Source organism: Nerophis ophidion, linkage group LG06 (genome assembly GCF_033978795.1).
Source record: "Nerophis ophidion isolate RoL-2023_Sa linkage group LG06, RoL_Noph_v1.0, whole genome shotgun sequence".
Taxonomy (NCBI): domain Eukaryota; kingdom Metazoa; phylum Chordata; class Actinopteri; order Syngnathiformes; family Syngnathidae; genus Nerophis; species Nerophis ophidion.
The window spans coordinates 6,248,154-6,265,210 of record NC_084616.1 but is presented as its reverse complement, the minus strand read 5'-3'; the positions used below and the strand labels follow the sequence as shown (position 1 = coordinate 6,265,210).

At 38.9% G+C, this 17,057-nt stretch overlaps 1 protein-coding gene across 2 annotated transcripts in view; it reads left to right on the top strand.

The window, feature by feature from the left end:
- Nucleotides 1-17,057, top strand: part of LOC133554102 (neural cell adhesion molecule L1.1-like) — a 123,090-nt gene that overhangs the window by 36,304 nt on the left and 69,729 nt on the right. For both annotated transcript variants that reach the window (XM_061902506.1, XM_061902505.1), the window contains exon 2: nt 7,748-7,927. In XM_061902506.1, coding sequence (XP_061758490.1) covers nt 7,819-7,927 — 109 coding nt within the window. In that variant the 5' untranslated portion in view covers nt 7,748-7,818. The remainder of the gene's footprint in view (nt 1-7,747; nt 7,928-17,057) is intronic.

The window sequence follows — 17,057 nt, the reverse complement described above, 5'->3', positions numbered from 1 at the left end:
GTGCCAAAGAGCCTAAATGTGCGACACCATTGCCTTCATTGTCATGTAATCTGTTATATTTCTACACAAAATACATAATACACACTATAATAACATAATTACACATAATAACACACATTATAATAACATAACACATAATAAAACATGACAACACGTAATAACACACATGATAATAACATGTTCATGCCTCAGAGTCAGCAACACATAATAATAGTGTTGGACAACAAAATTATAATAGCATATATGATGATATATAATGTGTAATATAACATAGAATATAACACAGAATAATAGCAGATGGACATAGAGAAACACACACACACACACACACACACACACACACACACACACACACACACACACACACACACACACACACACACACACACACACACACACACACAGTCAGCTGCTCCCTGTCTGCTTGAATAACTAACTAAATGTGTGTGTGTGTGTGTGTGTGTGTGTGTGTGTGTGTGTGTGTGTGTGTGTGTGTGTGTGTGTGTGTGTGTGCATGGCCATTACCGTCATGAAGAGATGAAATGATGCCTGACTTCCCAGCATGCATTGCTAATCACCTTGACTTGTAAAGTGGAGGAAACAAAGAATATGAAGACTTGGTGGCACTGAGATAAGAAGACAAAGGAGGGAATAAAGCATGTCTCCATTAAGATGGACATCATGTCTCCATTAAGATGGACATCATGTCTCCATTAAGATGGACATCATGTCTCCATTAAGATGGACATCATGTCTTCATTTAGATGGACATCATGTCTCCATTAAGATGGACATCATGTCTTCATTAAGATGGACATCATGTCTTCATTAAGATGGACATCATGTCTTCATTAAGATGGACATCATGTCTTCATTAAGATGGACATCCATGTCTCTAATAAGATGGACATCATGTCTTCATTAAGATGGACATCATGTCTTCATTAAGATGGACATCATGTCTCTAATAAGATGGACATCATGTCTTCATTAAGATGGACATCATGTCTTCATTAAGATAGACATCATGTCTTCAATAAGATGGACATCCATGTCTCTAATAAGATGGACATCATGTCTCCATTAAGATGGACATCATGTCTCCATTAAGATGGACATCATGTCTTCATTAAGATGGACATCATGTCTCCATTAAGATGGACATCATGTCTTCATTAAGATGGACATCATGTCTCCATTAAGATGGACATCATGTCTTCATTAAGATGGACATCCATGTCTCTAATAAGATGGACATCATGTCTCCATTAAGATGGACATCATGTCTTCATTAAGATGGACATCATGTCTCCATTAAGATGGACATCATGTCTTCATTAAGATGGACATCCATGTCTCTAATAAGATGGACATCATGTCTTCATTAAGATGGACATCATGTCTCCATTAAGATGGACATCATGTCTTCATTAAGATGGACATCATGTCTCCATTAAGATGGACATCATGTCTTCATTAAGATGGACATCATGTCTTCATTAAGATGGACATCCATGTCTTCAATAAGATGGACATCATGTCTTCATTAAGATGGACATCATGTCTTCATTAAGATGGACATCATGTCTCCATTAAGATGGACATCATGTCTTCATTGAGATGGACATCATGTCTCCATTAAGATGGACATCATGTCTTCATTAAGATGGACATCATGTCTTCATTAAGATGGACATCATGTCTTCATTAAGATGGACATCATGTCTCCATTAAGATGGACATCATGTCTTCATTGAGATGGACATCATGTCTCCATTAAGATGGACATCATGTCTTCATTAAGATGGACATCATGTCTTCATTAAGATGGACATCATGTCTTCATTAAGATGGACATCATGTCTCCATTAAGATGGACATCATGTCTCCATTAAGATGGACATCATGTCTCCATTAAGATGGACATCATGTCTTCATTAAGATGGACATCATGTCTCCATTAAGATGGACATCATGTCTCCATTAAGATGGACATCATGTCTCCATTAAGAAGGACATCATGTCTTTATTAAGATGGACATCATGTCTTCATTAAGATGGACGTCATGTCTTCATTAAGATGGACATCATGTCTCCATTAAGATGGACATCATGTCTTCATTAAGATGGACGTCATGTCTTCATTAAGATGGACATCATGTCTCCATTAAGATGGACATCATGTCTCCATTAAGATGGACGTCATGTCTTCATTAAGATGGACATCATGTCTTCATTAAGATGGACATCATGTCTCCATTAAGATGGACATCATGTCTCCATTAAGATGGACGTCATGTCTTCATTAAGATGGACATCATGTCTCCATTAAGATGGACATCATGTCTCCATTAAGATGGACATCATGTCTCCATTAAGATGGACATCATGTCTCCATTAAGATGGACATCATGTCTTCATTAAGATGGACATCATGTCTTTATTAAGATGGACATCATGTCTTTATTAAGATGGACATCATGTCTCCATTAAGATGGACATCATGTCTTCATTAAGATGGACATCATGTCTTCATTAAGATGGACATCATGTCTTTATTAAGATGGACATCATGTCTCCATTAAGATGGACATCATGTCTCCATTAAGATGGACGTCATGTCTTCATTAAGATGGACGTCATGTCTTCATTAAGATGGACGTCATGTCTCCATTAAGATGGACGTCATGTCTTCATTAAGATGGACATCATGTCTTCATTAAGATGGACATCATGTCTTCATTAAGATGGACATCATGTCTCCATTAAGATGGACATCATGTCTCCATTAAGATGGACGTCATGTCTCCATTAAGATGGACATCATGTCTTCATTAAGATGGACATCATGTCTTCATTAAGATGGACATCATGTCTTCATTAAGATGGACATCATGTCTTCATTAAGATGGACATCATGTCTTCATTAAGATGGACATCATGTCTCCATTAAGATGGACATCATGTCTTCATTAAGATGGACATCATGTCTCCATTAAGATGGACATCATGTCTCCATTAAGATGGACATCATGTCTCCATTAAGATGGACATCATGTCTCCATTAAGATGGACATCATGTCTCCATTAAGATGGACATCATGTCTTCATTAAGATGGACATCATGTCTTCATTAAGATGGACATCATGTCTTCATTGAGATGGACATCATGTCTTCATTAAGATGGACATCCATGTCTCTAATAAGATGGACATCATGTCTCCATTAAGATGGACATCATGTATTCATTAACATGGACATCATGTCTTCATTAAGATGGACATCATGTCTCCATTAAGATGGACATCATGTCTCCATTAAGATGGACATCATGTCTTCATTAAGATGGACATCATGTCTCCATTAAGATGGACATCATGTCTTCATTAAGATGGACATCATGTCTCCATTAAGATGGACATCATGTCTCCATTAAGATGGACATCATGTCTTCATTAAGATGGACATCATGTCTCCATTAAGATGGACATCATGTCTCCATTAAGATGGACATCCATGTCTTCATTAAGATGGACATCATGTCTTCATTAAGATGGACATCATGTCTTCATTAAGATGGACATCCATGTCTCCATTAAGATGGACATCATGTGTCCATTGAGATGGACATCATGTCTTTATTAAGATGGACATCATGTCTTCATTAAGATGGACATCCATGTCTCCATTAAGATGGACATCATGTGTCCATTGAGATGGACATCATGTCTTTATTAAGATGGACATCATGTCTTCATTAAGATGGACATCCATGTCTCCATTAAGATGGACATCATGTGTCCATTGAGATGGACATCATGTCTTCATTAAGATGGACATCATGTCTCCATTAAGATGGACATCATGTGTCCATTGAGATGGACATCATGTCTTCATTAAGATGGACATCATGTCTTCATTAAGATGGACATCCATGTCTCTAATAAGATGGACATCATGTCTTCATTAAGATGGACATCATGTCTCCATTAAGATGGACATCCATGGATGTAAGTGACACAGTTTTCATAGATCCATGGATGTAAGTGACACAGTTTTCCTAGTTCCATGTATGTAAGTGACACAGTTTTCCTAGTTCCATGGATGTAAGTGACACAGTTTTCCTAGTTCCATGTATGTGATACAGTTTTCATAGTTCCATGTATGTAAGTGACACAGTTTTCCTAGTTCCATGTATGTAAGTGACACAGTTTTCCTAGTTCCATGGATGTAAGTGACACAGTTTTCCTAGTTCCATGTATGTGATACAGTTTTCATAGTTCCATGTATGTAAGTGACACTGTTTTCCTAGTTCCATGTATGTAAGTGATACAGTTTTCCTAGTTCCATGTATGTAAGTGACACAGTTTTCCTAGTTCCATGTATGTAAGTGACACAGTTTTCCTAGTTCCATGTATGTAAGTGACACAGTTTTCATAGTTCCATGTATGTAAGTGACACAGTTTTCATAGTTCCATGTATGTAAGTGACAGTTTTCCTAGTTCCATGGATGTAAGTGACACAGTTTTCCTAGTTCCATGGATGTGAGTGACACAGGTTTCCTAGTTCCATGTATGTAAGTGACGCCAGTTTTCATAGTTTCATGGATGTAAGTGACACAGTTTTCATAGTTCCATGGATGTAAGTGACACAGTTTTCCTAGTTCCATGGATGTGAGTGACACAGTTTTCCTAGTTCCATGGATGTAAGTGACACAGTTTTCATAGATCCATGGATGTAAGTGACACAGTTTTCATAGTTCCATGTATGTAAGTGACACAGTTTTCCTAGTTCCATGGATGTAAGTGACACAGTTTTCCTAGTTCCATGTATGTGATACAGTTTTCATAGTTCCATGTATGTAAGTGACACAGTTGTCCTAGTTCCATGTATGTAAGTGACACAGTTTTCATAGTTCCATGTATGTAAGTGACACTGTTTTCCTAGTTCCATGTATGTAAGTGATACAGTTTTCCTAGTTCCATGTATGTAAGTGACACAGTTTTCCTAGTTCCATGTATGTAAGTGACACAGTTTTCCTAGTTCCATGTATGTAAGTGACACAGTTTTCATAGTTCCATGTATGTAAGTGACACAGTTTTCATAGTTCCATGTATGTAAGTGACAGTTTTCCTAGTTCCATGGATGTAAGTGACACAGTTTTCCTAGTTCCATGGATGTAAGTGACACCGTTTTCCTAGTTCCATGTAAGTAAGTGACACAGTTTTCCTAGTTCCATGTAAGTAAGTGACACAGTTTTCCTAGTTCCATGTATGTAAGTGACACAGTTTTCATAGTTCCATGTATGTAAGTGACACAGTTTTCATAGATCCATGGATGTAAGTGACACCGTTTTCCTAGTTCCATGTATGTAAGTGACACAGTTTTCATAGTTCCATGTATGTAAGTGACACAGTTTTCATAGTTCCATGTATGTAAGTGACACAGTTTTCCTAGTTCCATGTATGTAAGTGACACAGTTTTCCTAGTTCCATGTATGTAAGTGACACAGTTTTCATAGTTCCATGTATGTAAGTGACACAGTTTTCATAGATCCATGGATGTAAGTGACACCGTTTTCCTAGTTCCATGTATGTAAGTGACACAGTTTTCATAGTTCCATGTATGTAAGTGACACAGTTTTCATATTTCCATGTATGTAAGTGACACAGTTTTCCTAGTTCCATGTATGTAAGTGACACAGTTTTCATAGATCCATGGATGTAAGTGACACAGTTTTCCTAGTTCCATGTATGTAAGTGACACAGTTTTCTTAGTTCCATGTATGTAAGTGACACAGTTTTTCCTAGTTCCATGTATGTAAGTGACACAGTTTTCCTAGTTCCATGGATGTAAGTGACACAGTTTTCCTAGTTCCATGGATGTAAGTGACACAGTTTTCCTAGTTCCATGGATGTAAGTGACACAGTTTTCATAGTTCCATGGATGTAAGTGACACAGTGTTCCTAGTTCCATGTATGTAAGTGACACAGTTTTCATAGTTCCATGTATGTAAGTGACACAGTTTTTCCTAGTTCCATGTATGTAAGTGACACAGTTTTCATAGATCCATGGATGTAAGTGACACAGTTTTCCTAGTTCCATGTATGTAAGCGACACAGTTTTCATAGATCCATGTATGTAAGTGACACAGTTTTCCTAGTTCCATGTATGTAAGTGACACAGTTTTCTTAGTTCCATGTATGTAAGTGACACAGTTTTTCCTAGTTCCATGTATGTAAGTGACACAGTTTTCATAGTTCCGTGTATGTAAGTGACACAGTTTTCATAGTTCCGTGTATGTAAGTGACACAGTTTTCCTAGCTCCGTGTATGTAAGTGACACAGTTTTCATAGTTCCGTGTATGTAAGTGACACAGTTTTCCTAGTTCCATGTATGTAAGTGACACAGTTTTCATAGTTCCGTGTATGTAAGTGACACTGTTTTCATAGTTCCTTGTATGTAAGTGACACAGTTTTCATAGTTCCATGTATGTAAGTGACACAGTTTTCCTAGTTCCGTGTATGTAAGTGACACTGTTTTCATAGTTCCTTGTATGTAAGTGACACAGTTTTCATAGTTCCATGTATGTAAGTGACACAGTTTTCCTAGTTCCATGTATGTAAGTGACACAGTTTTCATAGTTCCGTGTATGTAAGTGACACAGTTTTCATAGTTCCTTGTATGTAAGTGACACAGTTTTCATAGTTCCATGTATGTAAGTGACACAGTTTTCCTAGTTCCATGGATGTAAGTGACACAGTTTTCCTAGTTCCATGGATGTAAGTGACACAGTTTTCCTAGTTCCATGTATGTAAGTGACACAGTTTTCATAGTTCCGTGTATGTAAGTGACACAGTTTTCATAGTTCCATGGATGTGACACAGTTTTCATAGTTCCATGTATGTAGGTGACACAGTTTCCCTACCTTTGTGTATGTAAGTGACACAGGACACGTAGCATGACATGCTTCTGCCTAGTCTGGTATGCAGTCAGAACCAGGGACATGTGTCACGTTTAGCACAGTTGAGAGGATGGCAACATGTTTTCCTAGTTCCATGTATGTAAGTGACACAGTTTTCCTAGTTCCATGTATGTAAGTGACACAGTTTTCATAGTTCCATGTATGTAAATGACACAGTTTTCCTAGTTCCGTGTATGTAAGTGACACAGTTTTCCTAGTTCCATGTATGTAAGTGACACAGTTTTCATAGTTCCATGTATGTAAGTGACACAGTTTTCATAGTTCCATGTATGTAAGTGACACAGTTTTCATAGTTTTGTGTATGTAAGTGACACAGTTTTCATAGTTCCATGTATGTAAGTGACACAGTTTTCATAGTTTTGTGTATGTAAGTGACACAGTTTTCCTAGTTTTGTGTATGTAAGTGACACAGTTTTCCTAGTTTTGTGTATGTAAGTGACACAGGACACGTTGCATGACATGCTTCTGCATAGTCTGGTATGCAGTCAGAACCAGGGACATGTGTCCTGGCTGTGGATCCGCAAACAGGTAAGTGTTGTCTTTGAGAACCTCACAAGTTCTAATGCACAGACCATTTTGGGAGTCCAGAGAATAGGAACAGGTCTGCCTCGTTTCCCCTTGATGACAATCCTTGAAACATGTCCACATCTTCATGAGGATCACTTGTGTCTCCTGACAAAAAAGCACTTAGGAATAATCAAATGTTTATTTTCTCATCATTTGATTGAATTTAATGAGCTCTCCTTCTTTTGTTCTGGCAGTTCCCCCCCAGCCCCAGCATCAGAGGGTCAGGTGACATCAAAGGCCAGGTGAGGTGGATGGACACTGAGACATGTGTGTGTCGCAGCAGCAACACTTCCTGGGCTCCAGCCCCCTCCCCCCTCTGGTCCTCATCCTGATCTCCACGCTGGCTCAGGGAGTCCTGGTCATCCCTGAAGGCTGTGAGTACGACCCCTGTGACCTTGACCTCTGGCCTAAGCAGACAACTGTGACTTTGACCTCTGGCCTAAGCAGACACCTGTGACCTTGACCTCTGGCCTAAGCAGGCACCTGTGACCTTGACCTCTGACCTAAGCAGACACCTGTGACTTTGACCTCAGACCTAAGCAGACACCTATAACTTTGACCTCAGACCTAAGCAGACACCTGTGACCTTGACCTTTGACATAAGCAGACGCCCGTGACTTTGACCTCAGACCTAAGCAGACACCTGCGACCTTGACCTCTGGCCTAAGCAGACACCTGTGACCTTGACCTCTGGCTTAAGCTGACACCTGTGACCTTGACCTCTGGCCTAAGCAGACGCCTGTGACCTTGACCTCTTGCCTAAGCCGACACCTGTGACCTTGGCCTCAGACCTAAGCAGACACCTGTGACTTTGACCTAAGCAGGCACCTGTGACCTTGACCTCTGGCCTAAGCAGACACCTGTGACCTTGACCTCTGGCTTAAGCAGACACCTGTGACCTTGACCTCTTGCCTAAGCCGACACCTGTGACCTTGGCCTCAGACCTAAGCAGACACCTGTAACTTTGACCTCAGACCGAAGCAGACACCTGTGACCTTGACCTCTGGCCTAAGCAGACACCTGTGACCTTTGGCTTAAGCCGACACCTATGACCTTGACCTCTGGCCTAAGCAGACACCTGTGACCTTGACCTCTGGCTTAAGCAGACACCTGTGACCTTGACGTCTTGCCTAAGCCGACACCTGTGACCTTGGCCTCAGACCTAAGCAGACACCTGTAACTTTGACCTCAGACCGAAGCAGACACCTGTGACCTTGACCTCTGGCCTAAGCAGACGCCCGTGACTTTGACCTCAGACCTAAGCAGACACCTGTGACGTTGACCTCTGACCTAAGCAGACGCCTGTGACTTTGACCTCTGGCCTAAGCAGATGCCTGTGACTTTGACCTCTGACCTAAGCAGACGCCTGTGACCTTGACCTCTGACCTAAGCAGACGCCTGTGACTTTGACCTCTGGCCTAAGCAGATGCCTGTGACTTTGACCTCTGACCTAAGCAGACGCCTGTGACCTTGACCTCTGACCTAAGCAGACGCCTGTGACCTTGACCTCTGACCTAAGCAGACGCCTGTGACTTTGACCTCTGGCCTAAGCAGATGCCTGTGACTTTGACCTCTGACCTAAGCAGACGCCTGTGACCTTGACCTCTGACCTAAGCAGACGCCCGTGACTTTGACCTCAGACCTAAGCAGACGCCTGCGACCTTGACCTGCGGAAAGTTGAGTCCCAGTGGCGGATCCTCTGTGTTTCAAAGGTTAAAGGTCACATCTTTTCAGTGTTGTATTTTACTGGAGTTAGAAAAGGAGTTTGCTTAAATAGAAGCCCCTGCAAAGCAAACTGGCGGACAGCCTATGCATGAGACAGCATTCTTCCACCTTCTTCATATTTCCTGGGGGGCGCCACTGAGCACGTTCTGGGGGGGGGGGGGGTCATGCCTAAGGATGGCCACCGTACCAATACTTTTGTTTGAGTGATTGTTTGTGATCCATCCATTTCCTACCGCTTATTCCCTTTGGGGTAGCGGGGGGGGGATTCAAAAGAAGCTGATTATGCTAACAGTGCAGGTTGCACGCACATGAGATGGCAGTCCTGCTGGATCGATGCTATACTGCTTATGGAGGTCTGTTGCACCCTACATAGTGTTTATACTGTAAGTGTTGTATTCAGTATACACCATGTTTGATTGTTAGTTGTAACTTCCATTGCCACATTTGAACATGCGGAAATTAAAAAGCTAAAATGGCTAATGCTAATCAGTAGCATGTAAATAGCAAACGGTGGATCCTTACCTAACTTACACACTGTGTCCATGTTTTTGAGTCCACTTCTTGGTTAGCATTGAACATTTGTAGTGGTAGTTTGGCTGAGTCCGCTCTCAGTGCTGCTGGAGTAATCTCCAAGTGCCAAAGTGCCAAAAGTCGGAAACCGGGCATGACGCCCAAGCTAGCATAAAATGGCACCGTTGGATTTTAGGTGAATCGGTGCCAGGATTTGGTTATCTGATTCATTACCCATCATGCTTTGCTAAAATATGTCATTTCTTCACCAGAGTAATATTACTACGCCAAACTACATGTGATGTAAACATGTAATAATACTTCACCAGAGTACATGTGATGTAAACATGTCATATTGTGGAGCTAAGAAAACATGTTCAGTGGTTAAATTCCCCCTAAAATAAAAACATTAGTGATTAGTTTTCCAAAGAGTTTCAGCACATTTTGGACTATTAGCTCCAAGATGTGGGCGGGGCCTAAATCATTCTGCTGACCTCAGCTGCAGACTGGAGGCAAGCTCATGTTTTGGTAGCACATGACTTGCAGGGATGATGAAATCATGAATAAGAATGAAATAGGAATGATGAAATAGTGAGTAATAATGACATAAGTTGCAGGAAGTGATGACATAGTGAGTAATAGTGACATAAGTTGCAGGAAGTGATGACATAGTGAGTAATAGTGACATAAGTTGCAGGAAGTGATGACATAGTGAGTAATAGTGGCATAAGTTGCAGGAAGTGATGACATAGTGAGTAATAGTGACATAAGTTGCAGGAAGTGATGACATAGTGAGTAATAGTGACATAAGTTGCAGGAAGTGATGACATAGTGAGTAATAGTGACATAAGTTGCAGGAAGTGATGACATAGTGAGTAATAGTGACATAAGTTGCAGGAAGTGATGTAATAGTGACATAAGTTGCAGGAAGTGATGACATAGTGAGTAATAGTGGCATAAGTTGCAGGAAGTGATGACATAGTGAGTAATAGTGACATAAGTTGCAGGAAGTGATGACATAGTGAGTAATAGTGACATAAGTTGCAGGAAGTGATGACATAGTGAGTAATAATGACGTAAGTTGCAGAAAGTGATGACATAGTGAGTAATAGTGACATAAGTTGCAGGAAGTGATGACATAGTGAGTAATAGTGACATAAGTTGCAGGAAGTGATGACATGGTGAGTAATAGTGACATAAGTTGCAGGAAGTGATGACATAGTGAGTAATAGTGACATAAGTTGCAGGAAGTGATGTAATAATGACATAAGTTGCAGGAAGTGATGTAATAATGACATAATTTGCAGGAAGTGATGTAATATTGACATACGTTGCAGGAAGTGATGTAATAATGACATAAGTTGCAGGAAGTGATGTAATTATGACATAAGTTGCAGGAAGTGATGTAATAATGACATAAATTGCAGGAAGTGATGACATAGTGAGTAATAGTGACATAAGTTGCAGGAAGTGATGACATAGTGAGTAATAGTGACATAAGTTGCAGGAAGTGATGACATAGTGAGTAATAGTGAAATAAGTTGCAGGAAGTGATGTAATTATGACATCAGTTGCGGGAAGTGATTAAATAGTGAGTAATAAGTTGCAGGAAGTGATGTAATTATGACATAAGTTCCAGGAAGTGATGTAATAATGACATAAGTTGCAGGAAGTGATGAAATAGTGAGTAATAAGTTGCAGGAAGTGATGTAATAATGACATAAGTTGCAGGAAATGATGTAATAATGACATAAGTTGCAGGAAGTGATATAATAATGACATAAGTTGCAGGAAGTGATGAAATAGTGAGTAATAACTTGCAGGAAGTGATGTAATAATGACATACGTTGCAGGAAGTGATGTAATAGTGACATAAGTTGCAGGAAGTGATGACATAGTGAGTAATAGTGACATAAGTTGCAGGAAGTGATGACATAGTGAGTAATAGTGACATAAGTTGCAGGAAGTGATGACATAGTGAGTAATAGTGACATAAGTTGCAGGAAGTGATGACATAGTGAGTAATAGTGACATAAGTTGCAGGAAGTGATGACATAGTGAGTAATAGTGACATAAGTTGCAGGAAGTGATGACAGAGTGAGTAATAGTGACATAAGTTGCAGGAAGTGATGAAATAGTGAGTAATAATTTGCAGGGAGTGATGTAATAATGACATCAGTTGCGGGAAGTGATTAAATAGTGAGTAATAAGTTGCAGGAAGTGATGTAATTATGACATATGTTGCAGGAAGTGATGTAATAATGACATAAGTTGCAGGAAGTGATGTAATAGTGAGTAATAAGTTGCAGGAAGTGATGTAATAGTGAGTAATAAGTTGCAGGAAGTGATGTAATAATGACATAAGTTGCAGGAAGTGATGTAATAGTGAGTAATAAGTTGCAGGGAGTGATGTAATCACATAAGTTGCAGGAAGTGATGAAATAGTGAGTAATACGTTGCAGGAAGTGATGTAATAATGACATCAGTTGCGGGAAGTGATTAAATAGTGAGTAATAAGTTGCAGGAGGTGATGTAATTATGACATATGTTGCAGGAAGTGATCTAATAATGACATAAGTTGCAGGAAGTGATGTAATAGTGAGTAATACGTTGCAGGAAGTGATGTAATAGTGAGTAATAAGTTGCAGGAAGTGATGTAATAATGACATAAGTTGCAGGAAGTGATGTAATAATGACATAAGTTGCAGGAAGTGATGAAATAGTGAGTAATACGTTGCAGGAAGTAATGTAATTATGACATAAGTTGCAGGAAGTGATGTAATAATGACTTAAGTTGCAGGAAGTGATGTAATAATGACATAAGTTGCAGGAAGTGATGTAATAATGACATAAGTTCCAGGAAGTGATGAAATAGTGAGTAATAAGTTGCAGGAAGTGATGTAATAATGACATCAGTTTCGGGAAGTGATTAAATAGTCAGTAATAAGTTGCAGGAAGTGATGTAATTATGACATAAGTTGCAGGAAGTGATGTAATAATGACATGAGTTGCGGGAAGTGATTAAATAGTGAGTAATAAGTTGCAGGAAGTGATGTAATAATGACATAATTTGCAGGAAGTGATGTAATATTGACATAAGTTGCAGGAAGTGATGTAATAATGACATAAGTTGCAGGAAGTGATGAAATAGTGAATAATAAGTTGCAGGAAGTGATGTAATAATGACATAAGTTGCGGGAAGTGATGAAATAGTGAGTAATAAGTTGCAGGAAGTGATGTAATTATGACATAAGTTGCAGGAAGTGATGTAATAATGACATAAGTTGCAGGAAGTGATGTAATAATGAGATAAATTGCAGGAAGTGATGTAATAATGACATCAGTTGCGGGAAGTGATGAAATAGTGAGTAATAAGTTGCAGGAAGTGATGTAATTATGACATAAGTTGCAGGAAGTGATGAAATAGTGAGTAATAAGTTGCAGGAAGTGATGTAATTATGACATCAGTTGCGGGAAGTGATTAAATACTGAGTAATAAGTTGCAGGAAGTGATGTAATTATGACATGAGTTGCAGTAAGTGATGTAATAATGACATCAGTTGCAGGAAGTGATGAAATAGTGAGTAATAAGTTGCAGGAAGTGATGTTATAATGACATAAGTTGCAGGAAGTGATGAAATAGTGAGTAATTAGTTGCAGGAAGTGATGTAATAATGACATCAGTTTCGGGAAGTGATGAAATAGTGAGTAATAAGTTGCAGGAAGTGATGTAATTATGACATAAGTTGCAGGAAGTGATGTAATAATGACATAAGTTGCAGGAAGTGATGAAATAGTGAGTAATAAGTTGCAGGAAGTGATGTAATAATGACATCAGCTGCGGAAAGTGATTAAATAGTGAGTAATAAGTTGCAGGAAGTGATGTAATTATGACATAAATTGCAGGAAGTGATGTAATAATGACATCAGTTGCGGGAAGTGATGAAATAGTGAGTAATAAGTTGCAGGAAGTGATGTAATAATGACATAAGTTGCAGGAAGTGATGTAATAATGACATCAGTTGCGGGAAGTGATGAAATAGTGACTAATAAGTTGCAGGAAGTGATGTAATAATGACATAAGTTGCGGGAAGTGATGAAATAGTGAGTAATAAGTTGCAGGAAGTGATGTAATTATGACATAAGTTGCGGGAAGTGATGTAATAATGACATAAGTTGCAGGAAGTGATGTAATAATGACATAAATTGCAGGAAGTGATGTAATAATGACATCAGTTGCGGGAAGTGATGAAATAGTGAGTATTAAGTTGCAGGAAGTGATGTAATTATGACATCAGTTGCGGGAAGTGATTAAATAGTGAGTAATAGGTTGCAGGAAGTGATGTAATTATGACATGAGTTGCAGGAAGTGATGTAATAATGACATCAGTTGCAGGAAGTGATGAAATAGTGAGTAATAAGTTGCAGGAAGTGATGTTATAATGACATAAGTTGCAGGAAGTGATGAAATAGTGAGTAATTAGTTGCAGGAAGTGATGTAATAATGACATCAGTTGCGGGAAGTGATGAAATAGTGAGTAATAAGTTGCAGGAAGTGATGTAATTATGACATAGGTTGCAGGAAGTGATGTAATAATGACATCAGTTGCGGGAAGTGATGAAATAGTGAGTAATAAGTTGCAGGAAGTGATGTAATAATGACATAAGTTGCGGGAAGTGATGAAATAGTGAGTAATAAGTTGCAGGAAGTGATGTAATTATGACATAAGTTGCAGGAAGTGATGTAATAATGACATAAGTTGCAGGAAGTGATGTAATAATGACATAAATTGCAGGAAGTGATGTAATAATGACATCAGTTGCGGGAAGTGATGAAATAGTGAGTATTAAGTTGCAGGAAGTGATGTAATTATGACATCAGTTGCGGGAAGTGATTAAATAGTGAGTAATAGGTTGCAGGAAGTGATGTAATTATGACATGAGTTGCAGGAAGTGATGTAATAATGACATCAGTTGCAGGAAGTGATGAAATAGTGAGTAATAAGTTGCAGGAAGTGATGTTATAATGACATAAGTTGCAGGAAGTGATGAAATAGTGAGTAATTAGTTGCAGGAAGTGATGTAATAATGACATCAGTTGCGGGAAGTGATGAAATAGTGAGTAATAAGTTGCAGGAAGTGATGTAATTATGACATAAGTTGCAGGAAGTGATGTAATAATGACATAAGTTGCAGGAAGTGATGAAATAGTGAGTAATAAGTTGCAGGAAGTGATGTAATAATGACATCAGCTGCGGAAAGTGATTAAATAGTGAGTAATAAGTTGCAGGAAGTGATGTAATTATGACATAAGTTGCAGGAAGTGATGTAATAATGACATAAGTTGCAGGAAGTGATGTAATAATGACATAAATTGCAGGAAGTGATGTAATAATGACATCAGTTGCGGGAAGTGATGAAATAGTGAGTATTAAGTTGCAGGAAGTGATGTAATTATGACATCAGTTGCGGGAAGTGATTAAATAGTGAGTAATAGGTTGCAGGAAGTGATGTAATTATGACATGAGTTGCAGGAAGTGATGTAATAATGACATCAGTTGCAGGAAGTGATGAAATAGTGAGTAATAAGTTGCAGGAAGTGATGTTATAATGACATAAGTTGCAGGAAGTGATGAAATAGTGAGTAATTAGTTGCAGGAAGTGATGTAATAATGACATCAGTTGCGGGAAGTGATGAAATAGTGAGTAATAAGTTGCAGGAAGTGATGTAATTATGACATAGGTTGCAGGAAGTGATGTAATAATGACATCAGTTGCGGGAAGTGATGAAATAGTGAGTAATAAGTTGCAGGAAGTGATGTAATAATGACATAAGTTGCGGGAAGTGATGAAATAGTGAGTAATAAGTTGCAGGAAGTGATGTAATTATGACATAAGTTGCAGGAAGTGATGTAATAATGACATAAGTTGCAGGAAGTGATGTAATAATGACATAAATTGCAGGAAGTGATGTAATAATGACATCAGTTGCGGGAAGTGATGAAATAGTGAGTATTAAGTTGCAGGAAGTGATGTAATTATGACATCAGTTGCGGGAAGTGATTAAATAGTGAGTAATAGGTTGCAGGAAGTGATGTAATTATGACATGAGTTGCAGGAAGTGATGTAATAATGACATCAGTTGCAGGAAGTGATGAAATAGTGAGTAATAAGTTGCAGGAAGTGATGTTATAATGACATAAGTTGCAGGAAGTGATGAAATAGTGAGTAATTAGTTGCAGGAAGTGATGTAATAATGACATCAGTTGCGGGAAGTGATGAAATAGTGAGTAATAAGTTGCAGGAAGTGATGTAATTATGACATAAGTTGCAGGAAGTGATGTAATAATGACATAAGTTGCAGGAAGTGATGAAATAGTGAGTAATAAGTTGCAGGAAGTGATGTAATAATGACATCAGCTGCGGAAAGTGATTAAATAGTGAGTAATAAGTTGCAGGAAGTGATGTAATTATGACATAAGTTGCAGGAAGTGATGTAATAATGACATAAGTTGCAGGAAGTGATGAAATAGTGAGTAAGAAGTTGCAGGAAGTGATGTAATATAGACATACGTTGCAGGAAGTGATGTAATAGTGAGTAATATGTTGCAGGATGTGATGTAATAATGACATAAGTTGCAGGAAGTGATGTAATAGTGAGTAATACGTTGCAGGAAGTGATGAAATAGTGAGTAATAAGTTCCAGGAAGTGATGTAATAATGACATAAGTTGCAGGAAGTGATGTAATTATGACATAAGTTGCAGGAAGTGATGACATTTGAATGATTTTGACTTCAGTTACTGCTGAGAGTCTGGCTGGGAAAATGAATGAAGCCCAGAATCAGGAGCAGCTTTTAAGTTGGAGTCAGAAGCTTTGAGAAACTTATGAGGAGCGGGAAAAGAGCATGGATCATCTGCACGGGGCAAAGGTGTGTAGAGGATGATGTCGCCAGGCTGACTGCCTGGCAACTACAGGCTTAAATAGTGCTGTGGTGCTTGAAAACAGGTGTGTGAGTTCAAATGAATCAGGTGTTGTCACACCAGGCGTATCCAGGTGTGTAGATTATGTCACACCAGGTGTATCCAGGTGTGTAGATGATGTCACACCAGGTGTATCCAGGTGTGTGGATGATGTCAGACCAGGTGTATCCAGGTGTGTGGATGATGTCACACCAGGTGTATCCAGGTGTGTAGATGATGTCACACCAGACATATCCAGGTGTGTAGATGGAAAGTGCCAGACTGATTTTCAGGATCTTGTTAGTGAT